Source organism: Leptodactylus fuscus, chromosome 4 (assembly GCF_031893055.1).
Source record: "Leptodactylus fuscus isolate aLepFus1 chromosome 4, aLepFus1.hap2, whole genome shotgun sequence".
NCBI lineage: Eukaryota > Metazoa > Chordata > Amphibia > Anura > Leptodactylidae > Leptodactylus > Leptodactylus fuscus.
Genome location: NC_134268.1, coordinates 219802766 through 219830295, shown reverse-complemented (window position 1 = coordinate 219830295; position 27530 = coordinate 219802766). Strand labels below are relative to the sequence as shown.

At 35.9% G+C, this 27530-nt stretch overlaps 1 protein-coding gene across 1 annotated transcript in view; it reads left to right on the top strand.

The window, feature by feature from the left end:
- The window catches only part of CRHR2 (corticotropin releasing hormone receptor 2), a 206176-nt gene that overhangs the window by 34719 nt on the left and 143927 nt on the right, over positions 1 to 27530 (top strand). The window contains exon 2 of the mRNA XM_075269904.1: positions 6086 to 6179. Coding sequence (XP_075126005.1) covers positions 6086 to 6179 — 94 coding nt within the window. The remainder of the gene's footprint in view (positions 1 to 6085; positions 6180 to 27530) is intronic.

Sequence of the window (27530 nt, the reverse complement as noted above, 5' to 3'; positions counted from 1 at the left end):
TACTATAATACTGCCCCTATGTACAAGAATATAACTACTATAATACTACTCCTATGTACAAGAATATAACTACTATAATACTCCTCCTATGTACTAGAATATAACTACTATAATACTACTCCTATGTACAAGAATATAACTACTATAATACTACTCCTATGTACAAGAATATAACTACTATAATACTACACCTATGTACAAGAATATAACTACTATAATACTACTCCTATGTACAAGAATATAACTACTATAATACTACTCCTATGCACAAGAATATAACTACTATAATCCTACTCCTATGTACAGGAATATAACTACTATAATACTGCTCCTAAGTACAAGAATATAACTACTATAATACTACCTCCTATGTACAAGAATATAACTACTATAATACTACTCCTATGTACAAGAATATATCTACTATAATACTGCTCCTATGTATAAGAATATAACTACTATAATACTACTCCTATGTACAAGAATATAACTACTATAATACTGCTCTTATGTACAAGAATATAACTACTATAATACTACCTCCTATGTACAAGAATATAACTACTATAATACTACTCCTATGTACAAGAATATAACTACTATAATACTACTCCTATGTACAAGAATATAACTACTATAATACTACTCCTATGCACAAGAATATAACTACTATAATCCTACTCCTATGTACAGGAATATAACTACTATAATACTGCTCCTAAGTACAAGAATATAACTACTATAATACTACCTCCTATGTACAAGAATATAACTACTATAATACTACTCCTATGTACAAGAATATATCTACTATAATACTGCTCCTATGTATAAGAATATAACTACTATAATACTACTCCTATGTACAAGAATATAACTACTATAATACTACCTCCTATGTACAAGAATATAACTACTATAATACTACTCCTATGTACAAGAATATAACTACTATAATACTGCTCCTATGTACAAGAATATAACTACTATAATACTACCTCCTATGTACAAGAATATAACTACTATAATACTACTCCTATGTACAAGAATATAACTACTATAATACTACTCCTATGTACAAGAATATAACTACTATAATACTGCTCCTATGTACAAGAATATAACTACTATAATACTGCTACTACTTAAGAAGTATGAAGGTGTGAAAGAATTTAGAGCTGGTTTTGAGGTTTATGAATTGGATAATTCTTCGTTTCATCCCACCGGTTAGAGGAGAGTATAGAGATACACTTCCAATATGGCTGACGTTCCGCCTCCAGCCCTGGAGCAGAGCTTTGTAATACCGCACCCGGACTTATAACTCATCTCATATAATTTATCAGCGACTTCAAGAATTTTTCGGCATTGTCTGACTTCCTGTGGTATTTGACTCCATTATGGGGGAGATGACATTAATGACGGTATTTATTACCCCCATCAGCGGATGTTTTTGGTCTGTTTCCTCGCGAGGCGCGTTAATTAATCCCAGCATTTATTTTCCACACGTTCACGTTCCGGTCTCTGATCTTCGCTCGCTATTTCTCCCTTTCGCACACCATCGCGCCTCGTCCCTTGGAATTTATCACCGCGGGGCAATGAATTCTGTCCGTACCAAACACAAATGTAAACTGACTTCATGTGTAATTTTCATCAAAATCCCAAGGTCGGGAGGTCGCGATCAAAGAATGAAATGTTTACTGATTGTCAAAATAAAAGGTAACGAGGTCACGGGTGTTTAGAACCGTCACCGGGACCAGCGGTATGGCTCGAATTAGGGCGCCCTCTCCCTATCGTTCACCCCGAACCGGGCCTGAGCTCCCCTGCTGATCATGAGTACAATGGAGGCCCCAAAGTTTATGGGATTACAAACTGTTTAAAGGAAAAGAGGGCCCCAAGTGCCGCACCTTCCCTGGACCTCCGAGGTCTGAAGAGCCCCTTGGCACTTTTGGTTCAGACCAAACTGGTGGGTGAATCTCATGACTATTCCTGGTAAGAATCTCCCAACCATAGAGAAGAGTATGTCTAAAGAAACAGCGCTGCCCCTGCCCACAGGTCGTGCCCGGTATTGCACTCTAGTGAACCCGGCTGATCTCCAATGCTACACACCACCTATGGCAAGGTGCACTCTGTTCTCTCAAGGAAGCCGCCATCTTTTTCTAAATCCCTATAATTCCAAGTGTTTGCAGATGGTGCGAAGACTCGATACACTGTAGCGGATAACCTTTCCTCGAGGAGCACCTGTTACTACGGAATATCTTAAGCACGCCGAGATCTCAGCTTTAAGGGGCTTCAAAGCGGGTTATGTAGGGGGCGATATCAAGAATATACATCTTGAATTTAGATATGTATAGTTTGCTAGGACCATGCAAATGTCAACCGCTACGCCATGCATCTGTTCCGGCGCCGGGGGATTAGATAAATCCATTAACACCTTTCTGTATTTTCAGGGTAATAAGCCTGATGTCGCTGAATATATATAAATATATCAGCGTGGGGGGAGGGGGGCTCAGCAAAATATAAATCTCTGTATGTGACACTTATCATACAGCGGCACGTATACAAGGCAGGACGTATATCTATATACAATGTGTGACACATATCATACAGCGGCACGTATACTAGGCAGGATGTATATCTATATACAACGCGTGACACATATCATACAGCGGCACGTATACAAGGCAGGATGTATATCTATATACAACGCGTGACACATATCATACAGCGGCACGTATACAAGGCAGGACGTATATCTATATACAATGTGTGACACATATCATACAGCGGCACGTATACTAGGCAGGATACATAATATCCATATACATTGGGTGATACATATCATACAGCGGGATGTATACTAGGCTGGATACATAATATCCATATACAACGTGTGACCCGGAGGGAAGGAACCAGGACATGATCAATAATCAGAATATTTTTTTAAAAAAATTTATGAATTTTTTTTTATTTTCATCGGGGTTAATATCTAACGTATTCCTATCTTTTGCTTAATTATTCTCATCTATTTTATTTTACTTGATTTATTCATTTTTTATTTTCATCGGGGTTAATATTTAAGTTATTTTTATTTTTGTCTCTTTATACTTTTTTATTTTACTTTATGTTATTTTATTTAATTTTTTTAAATTCGTTTTTTTTTTACCATTTATATATCTTAATTTTTATTTTATTTTTTTACTCCCCTTTATTTTTTTTTTATTTTTTTGTTCACAGAGCCATAGGAGGGCTTGTTTTTTGTGGAACGTATTGTACTTTACTATAATGCTGGTTATTATTCTTCACCATGTATGAGAATGCTGAAAAAAAAATTCATAATGAGGTGGAATTAGAAAAAAAACATCATTTGCACCAATTTTTTGCCGTATTCTGAGACTTTTTGTTTTTATCTTTCCGTATATGGAGCTTTGTAAGAATAATTTTTTTTTTAATGTACACTGTGAGCCCCCTATAAGGATCACAATGTACATTGTTTTTTCCCTTATCAATACTGTATGTCTTTGTAGAATGGGAGAAAATCCACGCAAACACAGGGAGAACATACAAACTCCTTGCAGATGTTGTTCCGGGTGGGATGCGAACCCAGGACTCCAGCGCTGCAATGCTAACCACTGAGCCACCGTGTTGCCCCTGTAAGAATTTTTTTGCAGCATAAGATGCACCCATTTCTAAGTTCCGCCCCTCTCTCACTAGCCATCGATCAAAGATGGAAATGATCAGCAGATTAACCCCTGCTTTGAAGGATTTTTGCTCACAACAGTGCTCACCCATGGAGCCCAATGGACAACATGACCCATAATGGATCTGCCATGTTTGATCTTTTAAACTGAAACCGCTGGACGGAAAAGACGTTCTTGCAGGACTGATTTTGGATGGAGACTCCAATGTAGATGTGAATTAAAAGGGGTTTCCACGATCGGTGCTGGGACCCCTGTAGATCATGAGGTGGGGTAGAGGTGTCAAGCGCCCATATGAATGGCTCAGAAAGTTGCGCCTTCATTTTCTGGGGAAAAGACCACTCTCTATAGTATAACCTATCCCTATAGATTACATGGTTGCATGGTCAGCCTGTAATACTACATGTTACCAGTAGTGGCCGCTGTTCTACAAATGGATAAACAATTGCAATTTCCTCCACTGAGGACAAAGATTTAGACTTCGGCCCAACTAAGATCAGCTGACACTGCTCCCGCCTTCAAATTAAGGAGAAATTGTCTCTATGAGGCCACCCCTTAAAGGACATCCCCCAAAGCGTCATATTAAAGGGATCATTACAATTTTAACGTCTTACCCGCCCGTTATTAATTTAATAATGACCTATTTTTTTATCCTCTCCAAGACTCGATACGTAACAATATAATAATGCGACCGCTCTCATACCAGACACTTAATCTGACATAGCCGAGCTGAGTATAGCAGATATAGCAGAGCCAAGGGCGTGGTTTAGCGATATGATGATGTAATATCAGGGGTAGATGATTGTAAGTCAGTGATGTATAACGCTGCAGCAGCGAATGACACGCTCAGCTCTGCTACATCTGGACGTCTTTTTTGTGGTATCCCGAGTGATAAACAGCATTGCCAGCTGTCAGTCGAGTCTGCAGGTGCACACAAGATATAAGTGCCGTAACCTGAGAAGCCGCCGTCTCCATCGACACCAGCGGCGTATTATTCCGATACGTTGGCGTCAAAATATGCTTAATAACTAAACGTATATCATCCCTAGACAGCGGTACGTGCGCCTTGTGTGTGTCATGGAGTCAGTTTTACTATCAGCCCCTCTGATCCTGTGATATAAATGGACTGGCACAATCCCAGGGGGTCCCGTTGACAAGTGTGATTTAATCTTCCCGGCACTGCACGGAATCCAGAGCTGCTACTGGAAACACATGCCGCAACCTCGTGCCGAGCAAGAATGTCTGACATTGTGTGGACGCCGGGACTTGCATGAGAATAGACGGGTGGTGGTTGTAGTAGTGGGCGGTGAATGGGGAGTAGTGGGGGGGCACCATACTCTGATATCTGCTCCAAGCAACTGAAATAACTGTAAGAGCGGAGAATCACAAATCACAAAGTTTCTCTCAATATCAGATCGGCCTGGGTCTGGCCCCCGGCACTGCTATTGATCAGCGCCCACAGTAGCACCTGCAGCAGCATAGCTATCACGGCAGCTCTCACTTGCTTAAAGGAGATCTTTTACCACTACCAGTTATTTCTACCCTTCAATAGACACCGCCCCACTGATTCTGATGCAGTTGGAATTTTTTCTCTAGCCCCCACCGTTCCTGAGTAATCAGTATTGTTAGTTTTCAGGTGGGCGGTTCCCAGACTACCTGCGTCAGACCGCCCACATAACAGTACCCAGCCGTGAATCAGCAGTGATTTCTCTGGAATGGTGAGGGCTAGAGAAAAAATTCCAACTCTGCTGGAATCAGTGGAGCGGGGGCTATTGAAGGATGGAAAGAACTTGAGTTGTTGGAGGTGGTGAAACCCCAACTTTAAGGGAGACGAAGTACCATTCCTGGCCAATCCTGGGTTACTATAAGAAGAATCTCCCATAATCTGATATTTGTGACCTGTTCTAAAGGTATTACAGTCTAGAAAAGACCATCTGTGATATGATTCATTCGGTAGAGCAGTATTATGTACTCCAGAGCTGCTCTTCATACTTAGGAAGTTGTAACCATTGTCAGCTGTTATAAAGGTAATGGAGGGCTGTATGTGCACACCTTCACACAGATATATGGACCATGGAAGTTCCCCTGCAGGGGTGAAACTATGAGGGGGCGAGATAACACTCGCTCCGGGGTCCTAGTGCCTGACATCAGAAATATAAATGGCACCTGTAATATGGGGGGGAAAGACTGGTGTTACAGCACAAATGGGGCTCGTTCTACAGATTTACAGATCTCAGAATCTCCAGATTCATCATCCACAGACTGACAGATGGGACCTTGTATTATTAGTTGTAGAAAAGTTATAGAAATGAATAAACTTGTAAGATGAGAAGTCATTTCTATTATTTCTGTTTCATATCAATAAAAAAACAAATTCTTGTTCCCTTCAGACATTTGTGCGGTGTACGAGCTCCGAGAACCTGTCACTGACAGCCCTACTAGAGAAGTACTGCGAGGTCCTGTCCGGAGCCCGAAATATCACAGGTAAGTGGAGGGAAGAACATGGAGGGGCCTGAACAGAAGGCATGAGTGTGATGGGGAGGAAGAGAGAACCGAAAACTATCTATCTATCTATCTATCTATCTATCTATCTATCTATCTATCTATCTCATATCTTTATATTGTGACAGATTTCTGCATATACAGAAGTAGAAAGACTGACACCTACAGGACCACAGAGTGATGTGCATGTAATAACTGTATTATCATATGTACAAATCATATTTTCTATATAAATATTTTTGGAATTCTGCCTTTAAATTTCCTACAGTATTATAGTAGTTATATTCTTGTACATAGGAGTAGTATTATAGTAGTTATATTCTTGTACATAGGAGTGGTATTATAGTAGTTATATTCTTGTACATAGGAGCAGTATTATAGTAGTTATATTCTTGTACATAGGAGCAGTATTATAGTAGTTATATTCTTGTACATAGTAGTATTATAGTAGTTATATTCTTGTACATAGGAGTAGTATTATAGTAGTTATATTCTTGTACATAGGAGCAGTATTATAGTAGTTATATTCTTGTACATAGGAGTAGTATTATAGTAGTTATATTCTTGTACATAGGAGGTAGTATTATAGTAGTTATATTCTTGTACATAGGAGTAGTATTATAGTAGTTATATTCTTGTACATAGGAGTAGTATTATAGTAGTTATATTCTTGTACATAGGAGCAGTATTATAGTAGTTATATTCTTGTACATATGAGGTAGTATTATAGTAGTTATATTCTTGTACATAGGAGTAGTATTATAGTAGTTATATTCTTGTATATAGGAGCAGTATTATAGTAGTTATATTCTTGTACATAGGAGCAGTATTATAGTAGTTATATTCTTGTACATAGGAGCAGTATTATAGTAGTTATATTCTTGTACATAGGAGCAGTATTATAGTAGTTATATTCTTGTACATAGGAGCAGTATTATAGTAGTTATATTCTTGTACATAGGAGCAGTATTATAGTAGTTATATTCTTGTACATAGGAGCAGTATCATAGTAGTTATATTCTTGTATATAGGAGCAGTATCATAGTAGTTATATTCTTGTACATAGGAGCAGTATTATAGTAGTTATATTCTTGTACATAGGAGCAGTATTATAGTAGTTATATTCTTGTACATAGGAGCAGTATTATAGTAGTTATATTCTTGTACATAGGAGTAGTATTATAGTAGTTATATTCTTGTACATAGGAGGTCGTATTATAGTAGTTATATTCTTGTACATAGGTGTAGTATTATAGTAGTTATATTCTTGTACATAGGAGCAGTATTATAGTAGTTATATTCTTGTACATAGGAGGTAGTATTATAGTAGTTATATTCTTGTACATAGGATCAGTATTATAGTAGTTATATTCTTGTATATAGGAGCAGTATTATAGTAGTTATATTCTGGTATATAGGAGCAGTATTATAGTAGTTATATTCTTGTACATAGGAGTAGTATTATAGTAGTTATATTCTTGTACATAGGAGCAGTATTATAGTAGTTATATTCTTGTACATAGGAGTAGTATTATAGTAGTTATATTCTTGTACATAGGAGTAGTATTATAGTAGTTATATTCTTGTACATAGGAGTAGTATTATAGTAGTTATATTCTTGTACATAGGAGTAGTATTATAGTAATTATATTCTTGTACATAGGAGTAGTATTATAGTAGTTATATTCTTGTACATAGGAGGCAGTATTATAGTAGTTATATTCTTGTACATAGGAGGTAGTATTATAGTAGTTATATTCTTGTACATAGGAGTAGTATTATAGTAGTTATATTCTTGTACATAGGAGGCAGTATTATAGTAGTTATATTCTTGTACATAGGAGGTAGTATTATAGTAGTTATATTCTTGTACATAGGAGGCAGTATTATAGTAGTTATATTCTTGTACATAGGAGTAGTATTATAGTAGTTATATTCTTGTACATAGGAGTAGTATTATAGTAGTTATATTCTTGTACATAAGAGTAGTATTATAGTAGTTATATTCTTGTACATAGGAGGCAGTATTATAGTAGTTATATTCTTGTACATAGGAGGTAGTATTATAGTAGTTATATTCTTGTACATAGGAGGCAGTATTATAGTAGTTATATTCTTGTACATAGGAGGTAGTATTATAGTAGTTATATTCTTGTACATAGGAGGTAGTATTATAGTAGTTATATTCTTGTACATAGGAGCAGTATTATAGTAGTTATATTTTTGTACATAGGAGTAGTATTATAGTAGTTATATTCTTGTATATAGGAGCAGTATTATAGTAGTTATATTCTTGTACATAGGAGGCAGTATTATAGTAGTTATATTCTTGTACATAGGAGTAGTATTATAGTAGTTATATTCTTGTACATAGGAGTAGTATTATAGTAGTTATATTCTTGTACATAGGAGGTAGTATTATAGTAGTTATATTCTTGCACATAGGACATAGTATTATAGTAGTTACCGTATTTTTCGGACTATAAGACGCACTTTTTTCCCCCAAAATTTTTGGGGAAAAGAAGGGTGCGTCTTATAGTCTGAAGGTGGCGCCTGGCATCCGCTGTAATAGAGAGGCGGAAGCCGGCAAGTGATAGACGCCATTACAGGTGCCGGGGCCTGAGACATCGCTGCGCTCCTCTGCCATGCATGAAGCCAGCAGTGGCAGGGGCTCCTCCGTCCCCCCGCCGGGAATATCAGCATCACTCCTGCCGCTGCTGGCTTCATGCAGGGCAGAGGATCGTAGCAATGTCTCAGTCCCCGGCATCTATCCCTCCCCGGCATCCGCCTCTCTGGTACAGCGGATGCCGGGTCAGTATCCGTGGCCCCTTCTCCCCCGGGGCCGGTCCCCACCGGCTACGTACCTGTAAAGTTGCAGGCCGGCTCCTGCGCGGCGATATCGCAGGAGCCGGCCTGTTCGGGTGACAGCCGGGAGCCTAATGAAGGCTCCCAGGCCTGTCACGGCTATATTAGTATTGCGGCTGGTCTCTATGACCAGCCGTAATACTAATAGATAGAATGTCCCATAGACGGCAATACAGTTGTATTGCCGTCTATGGGACTTGCGATCAAGTGACCGCAGGTTCAAGCCCCCGGGGGGGGAATAAAATAGTAAAAAAAAAAAAAAAGCTTTAAAAATATGAAATAAATAAAAGTTCTAAATCACCTCCTGTTTTTTTTTCAATACAAGGTGATCTAAGCAATAGATATCCCCCAAAATGGTATAACTAAAAATTACAGCTGGCCCCGCAAAAAAAACGCTCTATACATCCCCGTACAGCTGCAGGGTCACCTGTCAATGTGGCCTTGCAGCTGTTGCAAAACTACAACTCCCATATATTAAATATTTTACCAGTTTTTGCTTCAAATTTTTTTTTCCCTATTTTCCTCCTCTAAAACCTAGGTGCGTCTTATAGTCCGAAAAATACGGTATATTCTTGTACATAGGGGCAGTATTATAGTAGTTATATTCTTGTACATAGGGACAGTATTATAGTAGTTATATTCTTGTACATAGGAGTAGTATTATAGTAGTTATATTCTTGTACATTGAAGTAGTATTATAGTAGTTATATTCTTGTACATAGGAGTAGTATTATAGTAGTTATATTCTTGTACATAGGAGTAGTATTATAGTAGTTATATACTTGTACATAGGAGCAGTATTATAGTAGTTATATTCTTGTACATAGGAGGAGTATTATAGTAGTTATATTCTTGTACATAGGAGCAGTATTATAGTAGTTATATTCTTGTACATAGGAGCAGTATTATAGTAGTTATATTCTTGTACATAGGAGCAGTATTATAGTAGTTATATTCTTGTACATAGGAGTAGTATTATAGTAGTTATATACCTGTACATAGGAGCAGTATTATAGTAGTTATATTCTTGTACATAGGAGGAGTATTATAGTAGTTATATTCTTGTACATAGGAGCAGTATTATAGTAGTTATATTCTTGTACATAGGAGTAGTATTATAGTAGTTATATTCTTGTACATAGGAGTAGTATTATAGTAGTTATATTCTTGTACATAGGAGTAGTATTATAGTAGTTATATTCTTGTACATAGGAGCAGTATTATAGTAGTTATATTCTTGTACATAGGAGTAGTATTATAGTAGTTATATTCTTGTACATAGGGGCAGTATTATAGTAGTTATATTCTTGTACATAGGAGCAGTATTATAGTAGTTATATTCTTGTACATAGGAGCAGTATTATAGTAGTTACATTCTTGTACATAGGAGGTAATTTTTATTAGTAAAAACAAAACAAAAATACAACATTACTTTCCAGCAGGAGGTAGTATTATAGTAGTTACATTCTTGCACATAGGGGCAGTATTATAGTAGTCCTTGCCTCTGCAAGTTCTTACTACTTATATCCCATGTTATCTGCCGCTCTTATGTAATACTAACATGTAGCAACTGATGAGAATGATGATATATAAAAGTTGCTCTCAGATGGAATAGAATACAATATGTCGTATAATACTATGATGGCGATATTACTATTTGTGACTTTAGACTGTCGCTGTATTATTAGTGATCTGTACATTTGGTTGTGTTTGCCCTTTTAGCATTGTCGCTCCTGTATTCTTGCAGTTATTGACGTATTGGGTTGTACATTTGCTTAGTAATGGATTTCGGTAAATAAATGTCTTCTGCCAGATACTATTGACCCGCTCATATGTTGTACATGACTTAGATACAGGCTTAGCTGTGAGTTCATCAATATTATATAGATTCCTGGTTGCTGCAGTGTCCCTGGTCTTGTTCTGTGTCTGTCTATAGGAGATCTCTGACTTAGACAAGAATACTACGGGCTCCTCGCTGACTCTCAAAGTACAAGTCAATGTGAATGTCAGAGTTTTGTGTGAGCCCAGGAGAGAAAACATGAGTTTCAGTTATTTCCTTTTCCGCACCTCCCCTGGGCTTTCAATTATTATATTATGGGAACTGAAGAGACTCGAGAGTATATTAAAAATGATTCATGGGCAGTAGATTCAAAAAATTTCCATTTCGGCTGAAATTTTTGGAAAACTCATAATTAAGTCAGTTAATTACTAGTCAGTTCGCTCATCCCTGGTTTTAGCATTGAGACCTCTCCTGAACTAACTCTTGTGCCTTGTCTTGTATAAAGGCCATGAACTGTAATTACCAGAAAATTCTTTTAATGTTGTCATTTATGGCCACTTACAGTCACAAGTATGGAGAGCAAATGTATACAGCACGTGCTGGACTCAATGGAAACTTTATAAATTTGTATATTGTGAGCTCCTCCTAGTGGTGACTGTATAATCTGTATGTAGTGAGCTCCTCCTAGTGGTGACTGTATAATCTGTATGTAGTAAGCTCCCCCTAGTGGTGACTGTATAATCTGTATGTAGTGAGCTCCCCTAGTGGTGACTGTATAATCAGTATGTAGTGAGCTCCCTCTAGTGGTGACTGTATAATCTGTATGTAGTGAGCTCCCTCTAGTGGTGACTGTATAATCAGTATGTAGTGAGCTCCCTCTAGTGGTGACTGTATAATCTGTATGTAGTGAGCTCCCTCTAGTGGTGACTGTATAATCAGTATGTAGTGAGCTCCTCCTAGTGATGACTGTATAATCTGTATGTAGTGAGCTCCCTCTAGTGGTGACTGTATAATCTGTATGTAATGACTTCTCTCTAGTGGTGACTGTATAATCTGTATGTAGTGAGCTCCTCCTAGTGGTGACCGTATAATCTGTATGTAGTGAGCTCCTCCTAGTGGTGACTGTATAATCTGTATGTAGTGAGCTCCCCCTAGTGGTGACTGTATAATCTGTATGTAGTGAGCTCCCCTAGTGGTGACTGTATAATCAGTATGTAGTGAGCTCCTCCTAGTGATGACTGTATAATCTGTATGTAGTGAGCTCCCTTTAGTGGTGACTGTATAATCTGTATGTAGTGAGCTCCTCCTAGTGGTGATTGTATAATCTGTATGTAGTGAGCTCCTCCTAGTTTACTGTATAATCTGTATGTAGTGAGCTCCCTCTAGAGGTGACTGTATAATCTGTATGTAGTGAGCTCCTCCTAGTGGTGACTGTATAATCTGTATGTAGTGAACTCCCCCTAGTGGTGACTGTATAATCTGTATGTAGTGAGTTCCTCCTAGTAGTGACTGTATAATCTGTATGTAGTGAGCTCCTCCTAGTTTACTGTATAATCTGTATGTAGTGAACTCCCCCTAGTGGTGACTGTATAATCTGTATGTAGTGAGCTCCTCCTAGTGGTGACTGTATAATCTGTATGTAGTGAGCTCCCTCTAGAGGTGACTGTATAATCTGTATGTAGTGAGCTCCCTCTAGAGGTGACTGCATAATTTGTATGTTTTGAGCTCCTCCTAGTGGTGACTGTATAATCTGTATGTAGTAAGTTCCTCCTAGTAGTGACTGTATAATCTGTATGTAGTGAGCTCCCTCTAGAGGTGACTGCATAATCTGTATGTTTTGAGCTCCTCCTAGTGGACTGTATAATCTGTATGTAGTGAGCTCCTCCTAGTGGTGACTGTATAATCTATATGTAGTGAGCCCCTCCTAGTGGTGACTGTATAATCTGTATGTAGTGAGCTCCTCCTAGTGGTGACTGTATAATCTGTATGTAGTGAGCTCCTCCCAGTGGACTGTATAATCTGTATGTAGTGAGCTCCTCCTAGTGGTGACTGTATAATCTGTATGTAGTGAGCTCCTCCTAGTGGTGACTGTATAATCTGTATGTAGTGAGCCCCTCCTAGTGGTGACTGTATAATCTGTATGTAGTGAGCCCCTCCTAGTGGCGGCTGTGTCATAGCACACAGACATAGCATTTCAGTATCTGACTGCTGTCCCCTTCTCCCTGTTTTGTGCTTGTGATATATGATGTCAGTCATTCCTTATTATTACGGTAATTTATTACACTCGCAGTTCTCTTATTACCGCCCTCGCTCCTGGTAACTCGCACCTTAAGAAAATAAATGTGTAGAGGAAGTGACAGCAGAGACATCCAGAGTCAGCCATTACCTAATAGTTCTGGTCTCATGTGTTATGTCAGGTTATGTCAGGTTGTATATTCTGCATTGATCGTGTATTTATGTTCTTCTGTGCGCTCTTACCCAATGAGCCAAGTAGTCTCTGAACACTTGTAATGATTTTCTACTGACTCAGATGTAAATTCTTATTATGTCACTTTCTAATAGACTTTTTCTATAATGTCTCATCACTTTGAGGTTTCTACTTGCTGTCAGTGAATGGCATCATTTAGATCTGCATAGGAGCTGCATACACAAAACGATACACGTCCTTTTATGAAGGCTATTTGCAAAGTTGCTTCATTTTAAATGCTGAATCTCTGAACTTCTCCTAAATATTCTGCCTGAGTGATCATGAAATGCTTTGCCTGATCATAGAGAGAACTCTGCAGCCGTATGGCAACAACAGCAGTAGAAAGGTAGCTAAACTATCCATATAACAAGGTGCAAGTGGTATATTATACACCATTGGATATGGGATCGACCGGATCCCCTAGACTCAATGATCCCCATTTTACTAACAACAAATACTACAGTCGTGAGGGATTCTCCAGATCATAGAAATAAAGCTGATCATAGAGATGAATTCAGGGTTGGATAGAGAGGACTGTGCAGCTCTTACTACAAGGCTGCACAGTTCTCTCTATGATCGTTTATGATCACCCCATCCAAATATTATAGGGGTTATCCTGGCAATTGTATTTCCTTAGACTATCTTTCCCTCCCAATTTTTCCATCTATTACATCCATTTTGCCAAATGACCAACTCAGCTCTGCCACGTCTGTCCATCACCTTCCAATATCCCTGACTCGCCACATTTTACGCCTACTTGAACTTGGGCAGAATTATGTTCTAGGTTTTCATTAAGCATAATCCAAACAGCCGCCGTGCCGCTGATTATTTTTGGTGTCCGCGGTCGATGTTTCCCCTGCAGGTTCCAGACGTGGCGGTGTAGTGCTCGGTATATTCCGCCCTCCTTTCCCTGCTCTGTTTCCAGCTTATTTGGATATGATCTCTATTTTTTCCCTTTGCTTATTTTTGCTTGGTCTACTTCACACCTCGGATTATTTTTGCATTGGTCTAGAACATTAGGGCTATGTCATCGGGACACGCACACAACATGGCGGCAGATCAGCGCCTACAGCTCGCTCACTTGACATAGAGCAGGTCGGTATATTTTTGTACGGCACCTGCACTAGACCTCCGGTCTGCCCTGTCATCAAAAATGGAGAAAACGAGAAATCTGTAGTAAAATGGAAAGTTTACGGGAATCTGTCACCATAAGAGAGAGAGCAGGTCAGATTGGGGAATGTTACAGATCCCCCCACTAAGGCTGATGTTGTTCCCACTGGACCCCCTGGAGAAATAAACACCCGGCGGCCACTGATATAAGAACCACTAGTGGGCATGTTATATATGTATATTATATGGAAAAGGTTTTCTACAAAAGTGATTTTTTGCCCTTTAGTCCAGAAGATCATTTGTGTAGTCAGACCCTGAGGTTGGGCTTTAGGAGGTCCCGACCCATCATCTGCATTCTAGTTCATACCTTGGATGGATTAAGGTCAGGGCTGTTTGCGGCCAGTCACATTCTCAATTGTACATTATAGTCAGACATGTTTTTGTGGTATTCACCAAGACTGGTCTATCAGACCCAGGTAGAGAAATGTGATTGGTCACTGCATTACTTATCCTGTACTAACCCTGTATTATACTCCAGAGCTGCGCTCACTATTCTGCTGGTACAGTCACTGTGTACATACATTACATTACTTATCCTGTATTATACTCCAGAGCTGCGCTCACTATTCTACTGGTGCAGTCACTGTGTACATACATTACATTACTTATCCTGTGTTATACCCCAGAGCTGCGCTCACTATTCTGCTGGTACAGTCACTGTGTACATACATTACATTACTTATCCTGTGTTATACCCCAGAGCTGCGCTCACTATTCTGCTGGTACAGTCACTGTGTACATACATTACATTACTTATCCTGTATTATACTCCAGAGCTGCGCTCACTATTCTGCTGGTGTAGTCACTGTGTACATACATTACATTACTTATCCTGTATTATACCCCAGAGCTGCGCTCACTATTCTGCTGGTACAGTCACTGTGTACATACATTACATTACTTATCCTGTATTATACCCCAGAGCTGTGCTCACTATTCTGCTGGTACAGTCACTGTGTACATACATTACATGACTTATCCTGTATTATACTCCAGAGCTGTGCTCACTATTCTGCTGGTACAGTCACTGTGTACATACATTACATTACTTATCCTGTATTATACTCCAGAGCTGCGCTCACTATTCTGCTGGTGCAGTCACTGTGTACATACATTACATTACTTATCCTGTATTATACTCCGGAGCTGCACTCACTATTCTGCTGGTGCAGTCACTGTGTACATACATTACATTACTTATCCTATATTATACTCGAGAGCTGCGCTCACTATTCTGCAGGTGCAGTCACTGTGTACATACATTACATTACTTATCCTGTATTATACTCCAGAGCTGCGCTCACTATTCTGCTGGTGTAGTCACTGTGTACATACATTACATTACTTATCCTGTATTATACCCCAGAGCTGCACTCACTATTCTGCTGGTACAGTCACTGTGTACATACATTACATGACTTATCCTGTATTATACTCCAGAGCTGTGCTCACTATTCTGCTGGTACAGTCACTGTGTACATACATTACATTACTTATCCTGTATTATACTCCAGAGCTGCGCTCACTATTCTGCTGGTGCAGTCACTGTATACATACATTACATTACTTATCCTGTATTATACTCCAGAGCTGTGCTCACTATTCTGCTGGTACAGTCACTGTGTACATACATTACATTACTTATCCTGTATTATACTCCAGAGCTGCGCTCACTATTCTGCTGGTGCAGTCACTGTGTACATACATTACATTACTTATCCTGTATTATACTCCAGAGCTGCGCTCACTATTCTGCTGGTGCAGTCACTGTGTACATACATTACATTACTTATCCTGTATTATACTCCAGAGCTGCGCTCACTATTCTGCTGGTGCAGTCACTGTGTACATACATTACATTACTTATCCTGTATTATACTCCAGAGCTGCGCTCACTATACTGCTGGTACAGTCACTGTGTACATACTTACATATCCTGTATTATACTCCAGAGCTGCACTCACTATTCTGCTGGTGCAGTCACTGTGTACATACATTACTTATCCTGTATTATACTCCAGAGCTGCACTCACTATTCTGCTGGTACAGTCACTGTGTACATACATTACATTACTTATCCTGTATTATACTGCAGAGCTGCGCTCACTATTCTGCTGGTGCAGTCACTGTGTACATACATTACATTACTTATCCTGTATTATACTCCAGAGCTGCGCTCACTATTCTGCTGGTACAGTCACTGTGTACATACATTACATTACTTATTCTGCATTATACCCCAGAGCTGCGCTCACTATTCTGCTGGTACAGTCACTGTGTACATACATTACATTACTTATCCTGTATTATACTCCAGAGCTGTGCTCACTATTCTGCTGGTACAGTCACTGTGTACATACATTACATTACTTATCCTGTATTATACTCCAGAGCTGTGCTCACTATTCTGCTGGTACAGTCACTGTGTACATACATTACATTACTTATCCTGTATTATACTCCAGAGCTGTGCTCACTATTCTGCTGGTGCAGTGACTGTGTACATACATTACATTACTTATCCTGTATTATACTGCAGAGCTGTGCTCACTATTCTGCTGGTGCAGTCACTGTGTACATACATTACATTACTTATCCTGTATTATACTGCAGAGCTGCGCTCACTATTCTGCTGGTGCAGTCACTGTGTACATACATTACATTACTTATCCTGTATTATACTCCAGAGCTGCACTCACTATTCTGCTGGTGCAGTCACTGTGTACATACATTACATTACTTATCCTATATTATACTCCAGAGCTGCGCTCACTATTCTGCTGGTGCACTCACTGTGTACATACATTACATTACTTATCCTATATTATACTCCAGAGCTGCGCTCACTATTCTGCTGGTGCAGTCACTGTGTACATACATTACATTACTTATCCTGTATTATACTCCAGAGCTGCGCTCACTATTCTGCTGGTGCAGTCATTGTGTACATACATTACATTACTTATCCTGTATTATACTCCAGAGCTGCGCTCACTATTCTGCTGGTGCAGTCACTGTGTACATACATTACATTACTTATCCTGTATTATACCCCAGAGCTGCGCTCACTATTCTGCTGGTGCAGTCACTGTGTACATACATTACATTACTTACTTACATCCTGATTGTTTTCTATACACTTTTATTCATCGTACGCAGCTCCTGTGCAGTCTTATGTGTCCCCATAGTTATAGACTACAAACCAACCCTGCGTAGTCTGATCCAGGAATCCCGTGTCACCCGCTTCTATATACATCTCCTATACAATGACGTGCAGTATGTCTAATAACAAGGGGAGGGGGAGGGGAACATATTTGATAAAAATCCTGGATCGGCACACTGGCCACAAGGTCAAGGGGTGTGGCTATGCAAATTTGCCATCCTTTGGCCAAAGGGGCGGGATTTAAAGGGTTCATACTATGAAATTTGATACATTGTTACATCTTATCTCCTATTTAATAGATGCTCCGCCTTGTAAAATTACGACCCCCCATCACGTCCCGAACGCCGCGGCGGAGGTCATTGCTACAAATTCATTATATTATTACCATTTTTTTTCCATTTTTCTCCAGACATTGCTTCGGAGCTCGGAGATTTCTCAATATTCAGCAAGTTCTCCCTCTGGGAAAATGAATAAAAAAAATCTAATTATTAGAGAAATTTGCTAATTATTCTAATGAAGTTCTTATTGATGTCAGGAGGAAATAATGAAAGCTGTCGGCCGTCGTCTCCGTGTCCTGCCGCGATATGACGAGGATGAATGTCTGGAAATGGGGATGAATGTGGATTAGGAGAGCCAGGTCATGGTCAGGGGTGTGGATAGTTCTGCAAATTTTAAAGGGAGTCAACAAATTAGCACCAAAATCTCTTCTGAACCCCTCACAGGCCGGGACAACTGTGTTTGGCAACTTTTTGTGAACTCACCTTGTATAACCTCTCCGGGGTGTCCGGCGATCTCCTCGCATCCTCCGTCTGACATCACCTGCTAAAGCCCGTGATTGGACCTCAGAGGTCACATGGGACACACCAAAGTCATGACGCTCTCATCCTTTTGGACGCAGGGGTTGCGACAATATCTAGAAGACACGAGACAAGATGAGTATAACCATATAAACATACAATTTGCAACGTGACTTCATTTTGGATACATTATTGCTGAAATAGAGAAAAGGTTACAAACGTTGACCTAGCCTATCAATCTTATTCTTCCATGTTGTCCATAGGGTTGCAGGGAGGGGGGGGGGGACAGAAGTTTTGGAGCAGATTTTCTGTCTATTTTCAGGGTTACGTTGTCATTTCTGTTCAGGGCAGCTGAATTACAGGGAAGGAAATTGACAGTGACAAGTACTTAGCTAAAGGTGAAATTCCGACTGTTTTCTTTCAGCTACTTATTCAGTGGACTGAGCGGCCGCAACGTGACGCGGTGGGAGAATATCAGAATGTAATCTTTCTTTCTGGATGATGTTTCTGACAACGCCGACCTGTGATTGGTGGTTTCCATCATGACTCAAGTCAATTACACTGAAATGTGGTGGTTAACAGAGACTATTTTAAGGTAGAGCCCCGGGGGCGACGGTCGCAGCTCCACAGAGAAATATTCATGAGCAGCTTAAGAGTCTTTCATTTCAGAGCAGAACAGAATGCGGTTTATAAGAGGACGGGTTAGGATTCTGATGGGAGCGAGACGTCCTGAGAACAGAAATGTGACACATTAGAAGCGAAAAAACATACAAGACAATCCAAATATGTCTCCTGTCTATGGATGGCAACAAGAGCGGAGCAAGGAGGGGAGGGGTCATGTCAGCAGATTGATTCTGATAAATACCCCTATAAATTGCTATTGTCACTTCCCATCATGCACCAGGAGAAGGCACAAATATCACATTTCTATAATCCAGGAGGAGAACTGAGAAATATACAAGTAATTAAGAGCAATAGAGACTGGCAAGAGAAGAAGAAATAAAATACTACCACCTATGTATATAGAATATAACTACTATAATACTGCCCCCTATGTACAAGAATATAACTACTACAATACTGCCCCTATGTACAAGAATATAACTACTATAATACTACTCCTATGTACAAGAATATAACTACTATAATACTACTCCTATGTACAAGAATATAACTACTATAATACTGCTCCTATGTACAAGAATATAACTATTATAATACTACTCCTATGTACAAGAATATAACTACTATAATACTACTCCTATGTACAAGAATATAACTACTATAATACTACTCCTATGTACAAGAATATAACTACTATAATACTACCTCCTATGTACAAGAATATAACTACTATAATACTACTCCTATGTACAAGAATATAACTACTATAATACTGCTCCTATGTACAAGAATATAACTACTATAATACTGCTCCTATGTACAAGAATATACCTACTATAATAATGCCCCTATGTACAAGAATATAACTACTATAATACTGCTCCTATGTACAAGGATATAACTAATATAATACTACTCCTATGTACAAGAATATAACTACTATAATACTGCTCCTATGTACAAGAATATAACTACTATAATACTACTCCTATGTACAAGAATATAACTACTATAATACTGCTCCTATGTACAAGAATATAACTACTATAATACTGCTCCTATGTACAAGAATATAACTACTATAATACTACCACCTACGTATATAGAATATACCTACTATAATACTACCTCCTATGTACAAGAATACACCTACTATAATACTGCTCCTATGTACAAGAATATAACTACTATAATACTGCTCCTATATACAAGAATATAACTACTATAATACTGCTCCTATGTACAAGAAATATAACTACTATAATACTGCTCCTATGTACAAGAATATAACTACTATAATACTTCCCCCTATGTACAAGAATATAACTACTATAATACTACTCCAATGTACAAGAATATAACTACTATAATACTACTCCTATGTACAAGAATATAACTACTATAATACTACTCCTATGTACAAGAATATAACTACTATAATACTGCTGCTATGTACAAGAATATAACTACTATAATACTACCTCCTATGTACAAGAATATAACTACTATAATACTACCCCCTATGTACAAGAATATAACTACTATAATACTACCTCCTATGTACAAGAATATAACTACTATAATACTGCTCCTATGTACAAGAATATAACTACTATAATACTGCCCCCTATGTACAAGTATATAACTACTATAATACTGCTCCTATGTACAAGAATATAACTACTATAATACTACTCCTATATACAAGAATATAACTACTATAATACTACTCCTATGTACAAGAATATAACTACTATAATACTACTCCTCTGTATAAGAATATAACTACTATAATACTACTCCTATGTACAAGAATATAACTACTATAATACTGCTCCTATGTACAAGAATATAACTACTATAATACTGCTCCTATGTACAAGAATATAACTACTATAATACTACCTCCTATGTACAAGAATATATCTACTATAATACTGCTCCTATGTACAAGTATATAACTACTATAATACTACTCCTATATACAAGAATATAACTACTATAATACTACCTCCTATGTACAAGAATATAACTACTATAATACTACCTCCTATGTACAAGAATATAACTACTATAATACTGCTCCTATGTACAAGAATATAACTACTATAATACTACTCCTCTGTATAAGAATATAACTACTATAATACTACCTCCTATGTACAAGAATATAACTACTATAATACTGCTCCTATGTACAAGAATATAACTACTATAATACTGCTCCTATGTACAAGAATATAACTACTATAATACTATCTCCTATGTACAAGAATAACTACTATAATACTACCTCCTACAGTATGTACAAGAATATAACTACTATAATACTGTTCCTATGTACAAGAATATAACTACTATAATACTGCTCCTATGTACAATAATATAACTACTATAATACTACTCCTATGTACAAGAATATAACTACTATAATACTACTCCTATGTACAAGAATATAACTACTATAATACTAGTCCTATGTACAAGAATATAACTACTATAATACTACTCCTATGTACAAGAATATAACTACTATAATACTGCTCCTATGTACAATAATATAACTACTATAATACTGCTCCTATGTACAAGAATATAACTACTATAATACTACTCCTATGTACAAGAATATAACTACTATAATACTACTCCTATGTACAAGAATATAACTACTATAATACTACTTCTATGTACAAGAATATAACTACTATAATACTGCTCCTATGTGCAAGAATATAACTACTATAATACTACTTCTATGTACAAGAATATAACTACTATAATACTACTCCTATGTACAAGAATATAACTACTATAATACTGCTCCTATGTACAAGAATATAACTACTATAATACTGCTCCTATGTACAAGGATATAACTAATATAATACTACTCCTATGTACAAGAATATAACTACTATAATACTACCTCCTATGTACAAGAATACACCTACTATAATAATGCCCCTATGTACAAGAATATAACTACTATAATACTGCTCCTATGTACAAGAATATAACTACTATAATACTGCTCCTATGTACAAGAATATAACTACTATAATACTACCACCTACGTATATAGAATATACCTACTATAATACTACCTCCTATGTACAAGAATACACCTACTATAATACTGCTCCTATGTACAAGAATATAACTACTATAATACTGCTCCTATATACAAGAATATAACTACTATAATACTGCTCCTATATACAAGAATATAACTACTATAATACTGCTCCTATGTACAAGAATATAACTACTATAATACTGCTCCTATGTACAAGAATATAACTACTATAATACTACTCCTCTGTATAAGAATATAACTACTATAATACTGCTCCTATGTACAAGAATATAACTACTATAATACTGCTCCTATGTACAAGAATATAACTACTATAATACTACTCCTATGTACAAGAATATAACTACTATAATACTACCTCCTACAGTATGTACAAGAATATAACTACTATAATACTACTCCTATGTACAAGAATATAACTACTATAATACTACTCCTATGTACAAGAATATAACTACTATAATACTACTCCTATGTACAAGAATATAACTACTATAATACTACTCCTATGTACAAGAATATAACTACTATAATACTACTCCTATGTACAAGAATATAACTACTATAATACTACTCCTATGTACAAGAATATAACTACTATAATACTGCTGCTATGTACAAGAATATAACTACTATAATACTACCTCCTATGTACAAGAATATAACTACTATAATACTACTCCTATGTACAAGAATATAACTACTATAATACTACTCCTATGTACAAGAATATAACTACTATAATACTGCTCCTATGTACAAGAATATAACTACTATAATACTGCTCCTATGTACAAGAATATAACTACTATAATACTACCACCTACGTATATAGAATATACCTACTATAATACTACCTCCTATGTACAAGAATACACCTACTATAATACTGCTCCTATGTACAAGAATATAACTACTATAATACTGCTCCTATATACAAGAATATAACTACTATAATACTGCTCCTATATACAAGAATATAACTACTATAATACTGCTCCTATGTACAAGAATATAACTACTATAATACTGCTCCTATGTACAAGAATATAACTACTATAATACTTCCCCCTATGTACAAGAATATAACTACTATAATACTACTCCAATGTACAAGAATATAACTACTATAATACTACTCCTATGTACAAGAATATAACTACTATAATACTACTCCTATGTACAAGAATATAACTACTATAATACTGCTGCTATGTACAAGAATATAACTACTATAATACTACCTCCTATGTACAAGAATATAACTACTATAATACTACCCCCTATGTACAAGAATATAACTACTATAATACTACCTCCTATGTACAAGAATATAACTACTATAATACTGCTCCTATGTACAAGAATATAACTACTATAATACTGCCCCCTATGTACAAGTATATAACTACTATAATACTGCTCCTATGTACAAGAATATAACTACTATAATACTACTCCTATATACAAGAATATAACTACTATAATACTACTCCTATGTACAAGAATATAACTACTATAATACTACTCCTCTGTATAAGAATAATAACTACTATAATACTACTCCTATGTACAAGAATATAACTACTATAATACTGCTCCTATGTACAAGAATATAACTACTATAATACTGCTCCTATGTACAAGAATATAACTACTATAATACTACCTCCTATGTACAAGAATATATCTACTATAATACTGCTCCTATGTACAAGTATATAACTACTATAATACTACTCCTATATACAAGAATATAACTACTATAATACTACCTCCTATGTACAAGAATATAACTACTATAATACTGCTCCTATGTACAAGAATATAACTACTATAATACTGCCCCCTATGTACAAGTATATAACTACTATAATACTGCTCCTATGTACAAGAATATAACTACTATAATACTACTCCTATATACAAGAATATAACTACTATAATACTACTTCTATGTACAAGAATATAACTACTATAATACTACTCCTCTGTATAAGAATATAACTACTATAATACTACTCCTATGTACAAGAATATAACTACTATAATACTGCTCCTATGTACAAGAATATAACTACTATAATACTGCTCCTATGTACAAGAATATAACTACTATAATACTACCTCCTATGTACAAGAATATATCTACTATAATACTGCTCCTATGTACAAGTATATAACTACTATAATACTACTCCTATATACAAGAATATAACTACTATAATACTACCTCCTATGTACAAGAATATAACTACTATAATACTACCTCCTATGTACAAGAATATAACTACTATAATACTGCTCCTATGTACAAGAATATAACTACTATAATACTACTCCTCTGTATAAGAATATAACTACTATAATACTACCTCCTATGTACAAGAATATAACTACTATAATACTGCTCCTATGTACAAGAATATAACTACTATAATACTGCTCCTATGTACAAGAATATAACTACTATAATACTATCTCCTATGTACAAGAATAACTACTATAATACTACCTCCTACAGTATGTACAAGAATATAACTACTATAATACTGTTCCTATGTACAAGAATATAACTACTATAATACTGCTCCTATGTACAATAATATAACTACTATAATACTACTCCTATGTACAAGAATATAACTACTATAATACTACTCCTATGTACAAGAATATAACTACTATAATACTAGTCCTATGTACAAGAATATAACTACTATAATACTACTCCTATGTACAAGAATATAACTACTATAATACTGCTCCTATGTACAATAATATAACTACTATAATACTGCTCCTATGTACAAGAATATAACTACTATAATACTACTCCTATGTACAAGAATATAACTACTATAATACTACTCCTATGTACAAGAATATAACTACTATAATACTACTTCTATGTACAAGAATATAACTACTATAATACTGCTCCTATGTGCAAGAATATAACTACTATAATACTACTTCTATGTACAAGAATATAACTACTATAATACTACTCCTATGTACAAGAATATAACTACTATAATACTGCTCCTATGTACAAGAATATAACTACTATAATACTGCTCCTATGTACAAGGATATAACTAATATAATACTACTCCTATGTACAAGAATATAACTACTATAATACTACCTCCTATGTACAAGAATACACCTACTATAATAATGCCCCTATGTACAAGAATATAACTACTATAATACTGCTCCTATGTACAAGAATATAACTACTATAATACTGCTCCTATGTACAAGAATATAACTACTATAATACTACCACCTACGTATATAGAATATACCTACTATAATACTACCTCCTATGTACAAGAATACACCTACTATAATACTGCTCCTATGTACAAGAATATAACTACTATAATACTGCTCCTATATACAAGAATATAACTACTATAATACTGCTCCTATATACAAGAATATAACTACTATAATACTGCTCCTATGTACAAGAATATAACTACTATAATACTGCTCCTATGTACAAGAATATAACTACTATAATACTACTCCTCTGTATAAGAATATAACTACTATAATACTGCTCCTATGTACAAGAATATAACTACTATAATACTGCTCCTATGTACAAGAATATAACTACTATAATACTACTCCTATGTACAAGAATATAACTACTATAATACTACCTCCTACAGTATGTACAAGAATATAACTACTATAATACTACTCCTATGTACAAGAATATAACTACTATAATACTACTCCTATGTACAAGAATATAACTACTATAATACTACTCCTATGTACAAGAATATAACTACTATAATACTACTCCTATGTACAAGAATATAACTACTATAATACTACTCCTATGTACAAGAATATAACTACTATAATACTACTCCTATGTACAAGAATATAACTACTATAATACTGCTGCTATGTACAAGAATATAACTACTATAATACTACCTCCTATGTACAAGAATATAACTACTATAATACTACTCCTATGTACAAGAATATAACTACTATAATACTACTCCTATGTACAAGAATATAACTACTATAATACTGCTCCTATGTACAAGAATATAACTACTATAATACTGCTCCTATGTACAAGAATATAACTACTATAATACTACCACCTACGTATATAGAATATACCTACTATAATACTACCTCCTATGTACAAGAATACACCTACTATAATACTGCTCCTATGTACAAGAATATAACTACTATAATACTGCTCCTATATACAAGAATATAACTACTATAATACTGCTCCTATATACAAGAATATAACTACTATAATACTGCTCCTATGTACAAGAATATAACTACTATAATACTGCTCCTATGTACAAGAATATAACTACTATAATACTTCCCCCTATGTACAAGAATATAACTACTATAATACTACTCCAATGTACAAGAATATAACTACTATAATACTACTCCTATGTACAAGAATATAACTACTATAATACTACTCCTATGTACAAGAATATAACTACTATAATACTGCTGCTATGTACAAGAATATAACTACTATAATACTACCTCCTATGTACAAGAATATAACTACTATAATACTACCCCCTATGTACAAGAATATAACTACTATAATACTACCTCCTATGTACAAGAATATAACTACTATAATACTGCTCCTATGTACAAGAATATAACTACTATAATACTGCCCCCTATGTACAAGTATATAACTACTATAATACTGCTCCTATGTACAAGAATATAACTACTATAATACTACTCCTATATACAAGAATATAACTACTATAATACTACTCCTATGTACAAGAATATAACTACTATAATACTACTCCTCTGTATAAGAATATAACTACTATAATACTACTCCTATGTACAAGAATCATAACTACTATAATACTGCTCCTATGTACAAGAATATAACTACTATAATACTGCTCCTATGTACAAGAATATAACTACTATAATACTACCTCCTATGTACAAGAATATATCTACTATAATACTGCTCCTATGTACAAGTATATAACTACTATAATACTACTCCTATATACAAGAATATAACTACTATAATACTACCTCCTATGTACAAGAATATAACTACTATAATACTGCTCCTATGTACAAGAATATAACTACTATAATACTACTCCTCTGTATAAGAATATAACTACTATAATACTACCTCCTATGTACAAGAATATAACTACTATAATACTGCTCCTATGTACAAGAATATAACTACTATAATACTGCTCCTATGTACAAGAATATAACTACTATAATACTATCTCCTATGTACAAGAATAACTACTATAATACTACCTCCTACAGTATGTACAAGAATAT